Below are 12,326 nucleotides of genomic sequence, written 5' to 3' on the forward strand. Positions count from 1 at the left end.
GCTTTTTAAATAGCACCAGCACAGGCAAGGTCAGTTTAGTATATATGTGTATGCACGTGTGTGAACAACATATATAAACACACATATATGATCTATATGAATAGTTTTCTCTCTCTCCTTGTGTGTGTATGTGTGAGGTGTGTGTATGTATGTGTATATATATATATATATATATATATATATATACTAGCAGTATCGCCCGGCGTTGCTCGGGTTTGTGAGGGAAATAACTATATAAGCATTTTTAGAGAGTTACTTCCCTTATATAATAGCAAAAAATGCATTAAAAATGGGAAAAAAATGATGGTAAATTTTTTTTTTTAATCGTAGACTCATCGTAGACGCGCACTAATACCCAGAAGGGCTCGATATGAATCATGACTATAAGATACCCGCTTTTGGTCAAACTGCACTGCAAAATGTGGGAGTAGTTACGAATCTAAATCGTAGGAGACAGACACACAACTTCACTTTTATATATAAAGATATATATAGTGGCAGCAGAATAAAGCATGTCTCCATTAACAGTAGGTTGGAGCCAATAAAGGACATCTCATTATCCCCATGATTTTGCTCTGTCAAGATACTACTGGTTCATTCTCACTCTCCTGACGCCAACCACTTTACAGAGTGTATCAGGTGCTCTTTTAGTGCCACTGGCACTAGTGTGGCCACCATACAGCTCATAAGTCTACAAAATCAGAGTTGTGGTGGTGAGCGTTGTGCTAAGTGGAGGTCATGGTACGAGAGAAAAGATTGGGGTTAAACAGGTTCTTGTTGCAGAGGAGCCATGAGGCTTCTTGGATTGGAAGGGAGAGTGAGAATGAACCAATATCTCCTTGGACCCATAGCAAATGTCAAACTGTCCAACTCATGTCAGCATGGAGCAGAAGACATCAAATGATGATGATATTGTGTGGAGTGAATGGAGGAAGAAGAGGATGAAACAAACTTACCACAGAGTTCATTGGGAAGGGGACGCCTATCAACGAAGACATCAAAGGAGCAATATCAGCCTACAAAATAAAAATAAAATCATAGTTACATAAATGGTAATCTGTGTGTGTTTGTGAGTGCATGCGTACTTGCGTGTGTGCATATGCTTCTACATGAAATTTATAATAATAAATGGCAAGTTTATGTGTTTGTGAATTTGATACTTTAACTCCTCCAAGTCTATCCAACAGACCTTCATGAAACTTGACACGTGTGTGGGACTTATGCCTATGTGGTCACTTACACACTTTTAAAAAAATCAATTCTTAATCAGCATCGATTTTTCAAAAATTGTAAAATTCCAGCATTTTTCGCCATTGTGACATCAATGTGATGAAAAATGCCAAAATTTGACAAAAAGTGTTGCGTGGGTATAAACATACAACTTATTAACGGTAATCTACTTAGCATTTGCTAATTCTTCATTCCAAAGTGAATTGTTTTGATTTGCCAAAACTTATTATTTCAATTCCACAGCGTTTCAGGTTTTGATTAGGTAAGAGCATTTTATTTCTTAAGCAAAATATAGGCATTTTGCATACTAGCTGTCGTGACATCAATTTGATGAAATCTACCCCAAAGCGTAAAATTTCGCCATTTTACGCACATGCACAAAAATGACAACATGGGTTTGCACTCCACACAATATCATCATCATCATTTGATGTCTTCTGCTCTATGCTGACATGGGTTGGACAGTTTGACATTTGCTATGGGTCCAAGGAGATATTATTGGTTCATTCTCACTCTCCCTTCCAATCCAAGAAGCCTCGTGGCTCCTCTGCAACAAGAACCTGTTTAACCCCAATCTTTTCTCTCGTACCTTGACCTCCACTTAGCACAAAGCTCACCACCACCACTCTGATTTTGTAGACTTATGAGCTGCATGGTGGCCACACTAGTGCCAGTGGCACTAAAAGAGCACCTGATACACCAGACCCTGCTCGTTTTTACATCAAATTGGTCCTACCCATTAATATAAATTTTAAATTTTTGAAAAATGTTAAAATTTGATGAAAAATGTTTCATGGCTATAAACAGACATCATATTAATGGTAATTTTTTTAACAGGTATCTCAGCTAGTGGCTTCTAACTGTTAGAATATTGAGCTGTAAGAAACTCAAATGAATTCTGCCTGAGAAACATGAAACAACAAAGAAAGGTCGTCAATGGTACATTACTGAGCTACAAGGTTTCAATAGTGAGGGCTGGTAACTAACTTAAAGAATGTTATGTTTTATTTAATTTAAAGGAGAGATGCAGGGCCTATTACTTTCACAGGTACCCCTTGATTGGTGGTGGTGCTGGGTTTATGCACAAGTTTTGCAGGGAAATTTAGTATAGGCGTGGTAAGAAATTTGCTTCCCAACCACATGGCTCTGGGTTCAGTTCCACTGTGGAATACCATAGGTAAGTATCTTCTATACAGCTTTGGGGCAACCAAAACCTTCTGAGTGGATCTGGTACATGGAAACTGAAAGAAACCTGTTGTGTGTATATAGATATAACTTGGGTGCCTTTGGATGAAGCAGGAAACATTTATGGTGGACCTGTTTTTTTTACTGCTCTCTATCTGTTTTCTCTCCTCATTGCATTCTCTAGAAGAGCATAGGCTCGAAATGTCAGACATCTTTCATTTTTCCTGAGCGTCAAACTAATACACCCTGTTTGTTGTTCCTTCACCTCTGTCTTTTGATATTTATGTTTTGTAGATATAGGTGTGGGTGTGGCTGTGTAGTTCCCGGTTCAGTCCCACTGCCTGGCACCTTGGGCAAGTGTCTTATACTATAGCCTCAGGCTGACCAAAGCCTTGTGAATGAATTTGGTAGAAGGAAACTGGAAGAAGCCTGTTATGTGTGTGTGTGTGTGTATATATATATATATATATATATATATATGTGTGAGTGAGTGTGTGTCTGTCTCCCCACCATCGCTTGACAACTGGTGCTGGTGTATTTATGTCCCCTTAACTTATTGTTTGGCAAATGATACTGATAGAATAAGTACTAGGCCTACAAAGAATAAGTCCTGGGGTCGATTTGCTCGACTAAAAGGTGGTGCTCCAGCATGACCTCAGTCAAGTGACTGAAACCAGTAAAAAGAATAAGGATTATCATTTCCTCATTTTGTGTGGGGGAGCAAAAAAAAGTAATATCATTGTCCTATCATTAAGGGGTCATTTGTGGATCCTTCAGAATTACTTTGTAATAATTCATCATCATCATCATCGTTTAACGTCCGCTTTCCATGCTAGCATGGGTTGGACGGTTCAACTGGGGTCTGGCAAGCTCGAAGGCTGCACCAGGCCAGTCAGATCTGGCAGTGTTTCTACAGCTGGATGCCCTTCCTAACGCCAACCACTCCGAGAGTGTAGTGGGTGATTTTATGTGCCACCGACACACCCTATTATTATTATTATTATTATTATTAAGGCAGTATGCTGACAGAATTGTTAACATGCCAGACATAATGCTAAGTGGCATTTCCTTTGGCTTGATATTCCGAGTTCAAATTCTGCCCAGGTCAACCTTATCTTTTATTCATTCAGGGTTTCATGAAATAAGTAATGGTTGAACATTGAGGTTGATGTAATTGACTTATTGCTCCCACCAAAAATTTCAGGCCTTGTGCCTTTATTATCTCTGCCTTAGCGAAGGTATTGTTTTCAGTTGTGTTTGTTTGTCCGTGGAAAAGAACTGCTGGATGGATTTGAATGAAACTTTCAAGAATGTTTGGCCTTGTGACTGGCATGAATTGATTAGATTTCGGGAACAATCTAGTACCAGACACGGATTCTGGATTAGTTTTCTTGTTTTTTTTACTTAATTCTTGAGAGCAGTCAGGTTCATTTTTAGTATTCTCGTTTGTGAGAGCAATCAAGTTTATTTCAGATATTTTCATTAAAAAAATTTCTGGCTAATCGTTGAGAGGACATTGGTGTTACCTTGGTGGAGGTTTGCACTCTCAGAGTGTTGTTGTTGTTATTATTACTATTATTATTATTATCATTATTACTGAAGGCAGTGAGCTGGCAGAATCGTTAGCACTCCGGGCAAAATGATTAACAGTATTTCGTCTGCCGCTATGTTCTGAGTTCAAATTCTGCTGAGGTTGACTTTGTCTTTCATCCTTTTTGGGTCAATAAATTAAGTGCCAGTGAAACTCTGGGGTTGATGTAATCGACTAGTACCCTCCTGCCAAAAGTTCAGGCCTCGTACCTTTAGTAGAAAGGATTGTTATTATTATTATTATTATCTAAAACTATACCAACCTGTTCAACATCATTTCTTAAAAGATGACTAAGAAACCAATCTGAAAGTAATAATAATAATAATAATGATAATAATAATAACAATGATGATAATGATGATGATGAAAATGATTTTCTTCATTGCCATGAACAGGAGGTACAATGAGGATGTATTACAAAACAATGCAGGCTTTACATCAAGTATGGAAAACAAATATAACCTTCCCATCCCAAATTTAAGTATTTACCATAAATAAGGGGACAGGTACCTAGGTCCAATCAAGGATTCTTACTGAGCTCAAAGAACATAGATGAGAGAGTGAGCTATTAAAGGACTAGGAGATACTACAAGTTATTAATGGGAGGGTGCAGTTAAGAGGGGTGGTTAGGGTGTTAAAGAAAGAAGCTATCCAGAAGCTCTATGTAAAGAAAGTACTAACATAATAATCAAAGGTCAAACCTATGTTAACGGAGTAAACTTAAGTAAAGTTAAACAAGTAAAGTAGGAAATTAATACCAAGAATCACCCCACCCCCATGGTACACTATGGAGTAAGTCTAAGTCCAGCGGTCTCTACATTGGTGAATAACAATTTAAAACAATTTAATTTGTTAAAACAATTCACAAGTTAAAACCGTTACAAAGGGTTTTTTTTATAGATAAACAATAATAACAGATACTGATAGTATATATGGATATCTTATCCCTTAGTTGGTCACTACAAACATTAAGAGCATCATCCGAGCATGATCGCTGCCAGAGCAGCTGACTGGCTTCTGTGCCGGTGGCACGTAAAAGGCACCATTCAAACGTGACCGTTACCAGCATCGATTTACTGGCACGCGAATAACATTCGAACAAGGTCATTGCCAGTGCCGCTGGACTGGCTCCTGTGCAGGTGGCACATGAAAAACACCACTTGAGCATGGCTGTTGCCAGTATCACCTGACTGGTCCTCGTGCTGGTGGCACGTAAAAGCACCCACTACACTCTCGGAGTGGTTGGTGTTAGGAGGGGCAACTAGCTGTAGAAACTCTGCCAGATCAGATTGGAGCCTGGTGCAGCCATCTGGTTAACCAGTCCTCAGTCAAATCATTCAACCCATGCTAGCATGGAAAGCGGATGTTAAACGATGATGATGATGATTATACATATATATATATACTAGCAGTATCGCCCAGCGTTGCTCGGGTTTGTAAGGGAAATAACTATATAAGCATTTTTATAGATGTAAATAGAGTTACTTCCCTTATATATGCCAAAAATGCATTAAAAATGGGAAAAATTGAAGGTAAATTTTTTTTAAATCGTAGACTCATCGTAGACGTGCACTAATACCCAGAAGGGCCTGATGTGAATCACGACTACAAGATACCTGGTTTTGGTTAAACTGCACCGCAAAATGTGGGAGTAGTTAGGAATCTAAATCGTAGGAGACAGACAGCACACAACCTCACTTTTATATATAAAGATATATATATGTATATAGATATCATGGACTCTCCCATCATTAGATAGCATATGAGGCTTAGGCAATTTCTTGTCAAACAACCACACAGATAATTTGTTTATAGTGATCAAATGTTTATGTACACATAAGCTCACTCCTTTCATTGATATATATATATATATATATATATATATATATATATATAAATGTTACCTTCTCGAACCATTCCAGGCTCATGAGGGTCGGTTTCCTAATTTCAATGACATACATATTCCCCACCTGGATGGGACGCCGGTCCGTTGCAGGATTACTCATTTTTGCCAGCTGAGTGGACTGGAGCAATGTAACATGAAGTGTTTTTGTTCAAGAACACAATGCACTGCCCAGTCCAGGAATTGAAACCACAATCTTGTGATCATGAGTTCAACACCTTAACCACTAAACCACATGCCTCCACTTACATATCTATATATATATATATATCATGTGTGTGTGTGTATGTGAGCACGCTTGTGTGTACCATTGTCTAGACATCATGTGATAGTAGTAAATGAGCATCATTGTTATATAAGCAACAACGTTCATTTTTGTATTCCATAAAAAACATGTCTGGCCTCTGGGAAATATTACTTTACTTGGAAACGAGGGTTGGCAACAGAAAAGGCATCTGGCCATACAGTCTGTAATATGGTTGACATTAGAAAGGGCATCCTCTCATAGAAACCATGCTAAAACAGACAATTGGAACCTGGTGCTGTCAAACCATCCAACCCATGCCAGCATGGAGAACAGGGATTAAATGATGATGACGTCTTATCATTGGATGTCTACAGAGTCACGGCCTGAATTCTGTTAATGTTCTTACCCACATAAGAACACTGATGTAAGTACATGAGTCTGTGCCAGTGGACAAGTTGAAAAGAACAGCCATCTCTCTCTTAAGTGATTATCACTTGCTAGTGTTTACCACGCTTTTGTTAATTGCTTTAGGTGGCCATGTTGTCATGAATACACTTTCTCAACCCCTAACCCAGTGGAATACTTGGAAGTGTAACAGCTAGATGGAAAGAGGGTAGCACCAGTACTAGGCTAATATTCAGTCTCCAATTGAATGAATTAAAGCAATGTGAAATGAAGTGCCTTGCTCAAGGACACAATGTATTGCCCAATGCAGGATTTGAGACCAGAGACTTACAAATATGAGTCTAACATCCTAATTCCTAAGCCATGAACTTTCACATGTGAGCAATGTGACACTTCATTGATAAAGAAATGTTCCAAGTTCAAATCCAAGAACAAGAGACCTAATAACGTACAGGGATTAAACTGAGTGAAACATCATCATTATCTAATATCTGTTTTCTGCGCTGACATGAGTTGATTGTTTGACAGAAGCTGGCCCCAGACTTCAAGTCCGTTTTGGCATGGTTTCTACGGCTGGATGCCCTTCTTGATGCCAATCACATTACAGAGTGTGCTGGGTGTTTTTTAAGCAGCACAAGCATGGGGGCATTTACGTGGCACCGATACAGGTGCTTTTTATATGGCACCAGCAGCCATGAACCTGCAAGGGTAGGAATGCAGGGGACAAGCCTCTATACTTTTATTTAGTTTGATGGGTCTTGTCAAGCACAGCAAATTGTTAGGAGTTTTGTTTCCTTCTCATCCTCTTTGCCAGTCCAAGCATCTGTAGATCCTTTCTTACCACTTCGTCCCAAGTTTTCTTGGGTCTATTCCCTCCACAGGTTCCAAAGTCGAAATATAGATACTGTAAATATATATTCTAAAGGTGAAGGTAATAGTCAAGAAAATAGTAATCTTGTTCGAATGGGAACATTGAAAAAACATTGCAAAGAGAGATTCTTTGAAATATAATAGCAAAACAATGATACCTTCAGAGAAATTATCAGTAAAGCCTGAGTGTTTTCCAGCAGGCATTGCTGTACGAATCCCTGCACCCCATGCAACTAATGGAGTCAATGTCTCATGTGGGTTACCAGCTCCATGGGAACCTGTGTGGAGAATGTAATAAAAAAAAAAAAAAGGTAAACAAATTAACAATAAAAAAAATAGTTTAAAATCAACTTCTGAGATTGAACATTATAATAACGATTTAAAATTTTGGTACAAGACCAGTGATTTGGAGGGAGCGGGGGAGTCGGTTAAATTGACCCCAGTGTTCAACTGGTATTTTTATTATAAAAGAAAGAAAGACAAATCAACTTCAGCAGAATTTGAACTCAGAATGTGAAGAAGGATGAAATGCTGCGAAGCATTTTGCCTAACATGCTAACAATTCAACCAGCTCACTGCCTTGATAATAATAATAATCCTTTCTACAATAGGCACAAGGCCTGAAATTTAGGGAGGGGGACTAGTTGATAACATCAACCCCCAGTGCTTGACTTGACCCCAAAATGATGAAAGGCAAAGTCGACCTTGCACAGTTGTATATGCAACTAGGGCTAACTTTGATAATGCAACAGTAATGTGTGTGTGTGTGAAATATATCTTTTACTTGTTTCACTCATTAGACTGTGGCCATGCTGGAGCACCGCCTTGAAGAATTTTAGCCAAGCAAATTGACCCCAGGACTTATTTTTTGTTTCAAAGCCTAGTATTTATTCTATCAGGCTCTTTTGCTGAACTGCTAAGTTACAGGGATGTAAATACACCAACACCAGATGTCAAGCAGTGTGCATGTGTGTGGGTGGGACAAAGACTGACACAAAGCCATATATGCATAGATACATACATACATATGTGTGTGAGCGTGAGTATGACAGGATTCCTTCAGTTTTCATCTTCTAAATCTACTCACAACGATTTGGTTGGCCTGACGCAATAGTAGAAGAGACTCACCCAAGGTGCCATGTAGTGTGACTGAACCTGGAACCTTATGGTTGGGAAGCAAACTTCTTACCACACAGCCACAAATATATATATATACATATAAATAAAAGAATAAAATGATATAAAACTGTTTCCTACCCCAGTTAGTCATACCATGATCCGAAGTGAGAATATAGGCTGTTTTGCCATCATTGTTATAAAAGTTATCAATAACATGAACCATTTCTTTGATTCCTTCATCAACAATTTGGATATTTTCTATGTATTCTCTGCAAAATAATTCAAATTGGTTTACAATTAAGAACTGAAATCTAAAAGAAAAACACACACAAAAAGTATTCTTTGAATTTCATTTTGTCTTTTATTGGGGAGGGAGAGAGAGAGAAAATCATAATTGATTTTATTGTTTTATTTTGCAACCATGAGATTTTGGGCTCAGTTCCACTATGCAACACCTTGAGGAAGGGTCTCCTACTATCAGTCCCAGGCTGATCAATGCTTGGTGAGTGAATCTGGTAGACAGAAATTGCAGGAAGTCCATTATGTGTGTGAGTGTGTGTGTGTGTGCATGTCTGTATATATGTGAGTGTATGTGTGTGTTCATGAATGCCAATATTCCACATTTGCCACTAAGCAACATGGTAATAATGTTGGCATTCCCTGTTGATCTGTGCTTTCAGTAGCTGAAACACACACACAAAAATAAATAAAAATACAGGTTGGTGACAAGGAGAGCACCAGGCCTTAAAAATTTTGCCTCAATTCCCTATTTAACCCTTTTTAGCATGGAAAAATGAACATGAAATGAATGAGGGAATGAAATTATAAAATCTCAACTAAACTTCAAAATTCTCATTAATCTATGCAAGCATGGCTTGTCTTGGTTTGGGCAAACCATTGTAAAATATGGTGGTGTGTCTTGCATTTAAAATCTGATGAAGCCCTTTTTCTATGCAGATCTGACCTCATGGCCAGTGTCTTCCAGAAAGAGAAGAATGGACCCTCCACCACACCTCAGTACTGGGCTGGAAGAATGAAAGGTAAAGTTTTCCTTGGGAGATATTGAACTCAGAACAAGAGAAAACTCACACAAATAGTGCAAGGTATTTTATCCAATCTTCTACCAGTTACTGCACAAAGAATGAACCAATGAGGTTGCTGCTTCTTCAGGTCTGGTTGACCTGCTGCAAATTACTAGAAATACTGGTTTGTTAGCTCTGTTTGCCAGACATTTCAGCTGCTTAATAATGTTTCTCATAGATGGCAAGGAGACCCCCACCACCTTCAGGATGGGGAGAGGGATATGAAGATTGAAAAGGGGGGCAGACAAAATATCAAATTTTCATAAAATGAAGATGGCTTATTAAACTTTATATAATTGCCCAACATCACATAGGAAAATGAAAAAGGCATGAGCACAAACAGAGTAATATAGAAACCTACATATACATATACACACACGCAGACAAGACATACACATTCCAAAAACATAAATGTGCACATAGATACAGACAGAAATGCATGTGCAAAGAAGGATACATTCCACAGAAAGACAATTCATGATGGAATACGAGACAGGACAAAACTAGAGAGGAGAGAAGACAGAGAGAAGAACAGGTTGTCACTGAAGAGGTCACAGAATGTGTGAGGAAAGGACTCTGATAAATTAACTAATAATAATAATAACAATAAAACTAAAGTGAAGATCAAATAGTGTGTGTATGTATGTACTTGTTGGCAAAATGACCATCCCCAAATATAACAAAATCTATTTTGTTTTCTCATTAATAGTGGCGCTGGGAGGATGGTAATGGGGGCAGGAACACAAAATTTCACTAACATTTTTTGGTGTTGCGAAGAGCATCAAGCTGTAGAAACCTTGCCAGATCAGATTACAGCCTAGTGCAGCCTCCTGGCTTGCCAGTCCTCAGTCAAGCCGTCCAACCCATGCCAGCATGGAAAGTAGACATTAAACGATGATGATGATGTAGGGCCCTGGTATTTATGGGGTTGAGAGTCAAGTAAATGAAGGAACCTCCACTTGGTTACTTGATTTGCAAGAATTAGCAGCCAAAACTCACTCAAATTATACCCAGTCATCTTAATAAGAGTGGGACACATTGGCTAATGTGTTTCTAGATGTGTGATGCTTGAGAGATGGACAAGAAGATTGTAGCCAGAACATTTTTGAAAAGAGGTCTGCTTGTCTGGTTGGGGCTGCTTTTCAGTAAAATAACAATGGCTATCGTACAATGAAAATTTCTAACTTACCAGTAACATTTTTAAAACATGTTACTAAAAAAAAGTAAAAAGTTTCTTTAATTTTAAGAAGAGGTAAAGCAAATTTTATCTGTTTCAAGATAACCAAAACAATATACAAATGACGAGGACATGAAAGGGATTTTTAAGAGGCAAAGAATTTTTAACAGACATTAATTGCCTCTTCAAAAATAAATGAATTACAACAAAATTTGTTTAACCTATTTACTACCAGTCATGAATACTCTGGCATTTTTTGTGAAAATTACTGAATTAGTGCAGAACAGGTTTAATCTATTTACTACCAAATCAAGACATGCTTGTTTTTTTTTTTTGTGGTGCGCAATAACTTTTATACACGCATCAGCAATTGTAGCACTTTGCAGCACTGGAGATGTTATAATTATCTTTTAATGTTAATGATGGTTTCAAATTATGGCACAAGGCCAGCAATTTTTGGGGAGGGGGTAAGTTGATTACATCCACCCCAGTGCTCAACTGGCACTTATTGGTCCCAGAAAGATTAAAAGCAAAGTTGATCTCAGCAGAATTTGAACTCAGAACATAAAGACAGACGAAATGCTGCTAAGCATTTTCCCTGGCATGCTAACAATTCTGTTAGCTCGCAGTCTTCATCATCATCATCATAATAATAATAATACTGGTTTCAAATTTTGGCACAAGGCCAGCAATTTTGCAGAAAGGGGTAAGTCAGTTATACTGACCTCAGTACTTTCGACCTTGAAAGGATAAAGGGCAAAGTCAACCTCAGAATATAATGACAGACAGAAGCTGCTAAGCATTTTGCCCAGCATTCTTACGATTTTGCCAGCTCTGTTGGAAATGGTTTGTGTTCACGTATAGTATTGGAAGGATTTGGTGCACATTAGTATTGACATTTAGCAAAAGATCTTGCAATTTATTTTAATATGGGAGAGTCCATTGTCTGCTTCAAAACCTTAAAATGTAAATGAAATGACTTCACTAACAACTTCTAGACTATTCCAATTATCACACTCCAGAAACTAATAATGCCCTTCCTGTCACCAACCTGGCTTCCCAGACCCCAGTCGAATCATCCAACCTATGCCAGCATGGAAAACGGATGTTAAACGATAATGATGATATATACACACCACATATGACCTTTTGAGCGTTGGGTCTCATGGAGGCAGTGACATATGACTAAGACCTTTGGCAATATGCTGTGCTTGAGAAGACTCATGAAGCCAAGTGAAATTGTAGTCATGGCAGATAACGGTGTCACACAACTGGCACTTCAAGAGTGTAGTAGGTGCTTTTTACGTGCTACTGGCACAGGGGCCAGAGGAGGCTGGCAATGAGACCACGATCGGTTGGTGTTTTTTATGTGCCACTGGTATGGAAGCCAGCCAAGGCTGCGCTGGCATCGACCACATTCAGATGGTGGCGGTGCTGGCATCATCCACATTTGAATGGTGTATATATATATATATATATATATATATCCACCTTAATGTGGATGTTTTGTTAACATG

General features: G+C 38.4%; 1 protein-coding gene across 1 annotated transcript in view; it reads right to left on the reverse strand.

The window, feature by feature from the left end:
* The window catches only part of LOC115220842 (GPI ethanolamine phosphate transferase 1-like), a 67,781-nt gene that overhangs the window by 35,508 nt on the left and 19,947 nt on the right, over window positions 1–12,326 (reverse strand). Inside the window, exons 7-10 of the mRNA XM_029791021.2 lie at window positions 8,689–8,819; window positions 7,590–7,709; window positions 4,269–4,309; window positions 957–1,016 (exon numbers count right to left, since the gene is read on the reverse strand). Of these exons, the coding sequence (XP_029646881.1) occupies window positions 957–1,016; window positions 4,269–4,309; window positions 7,590–7,709; window positions 8,689–8,819 (352 nt within the window). The remainder of the gene's footprint in view (window positions 1–956; window positions 1,017–4,268; window positions 4,310–7,589; window positions 7,710–8,688; window positions 8,820–12,326) is intronic.

Source organism: Octopus sinensis, linkage group LG17, assembly GCF_006345805.1.
Source record: "Octopus sinensis linkage group LG17, ASM634580v1, whole genome shotgun sequence".
Taxonomy (NCBI): Eukaryota; Metazoa; Mollusca; class Cephalopoda; order Octopoda; family Octopodidae; genus Octopus; species Octopus sinensis.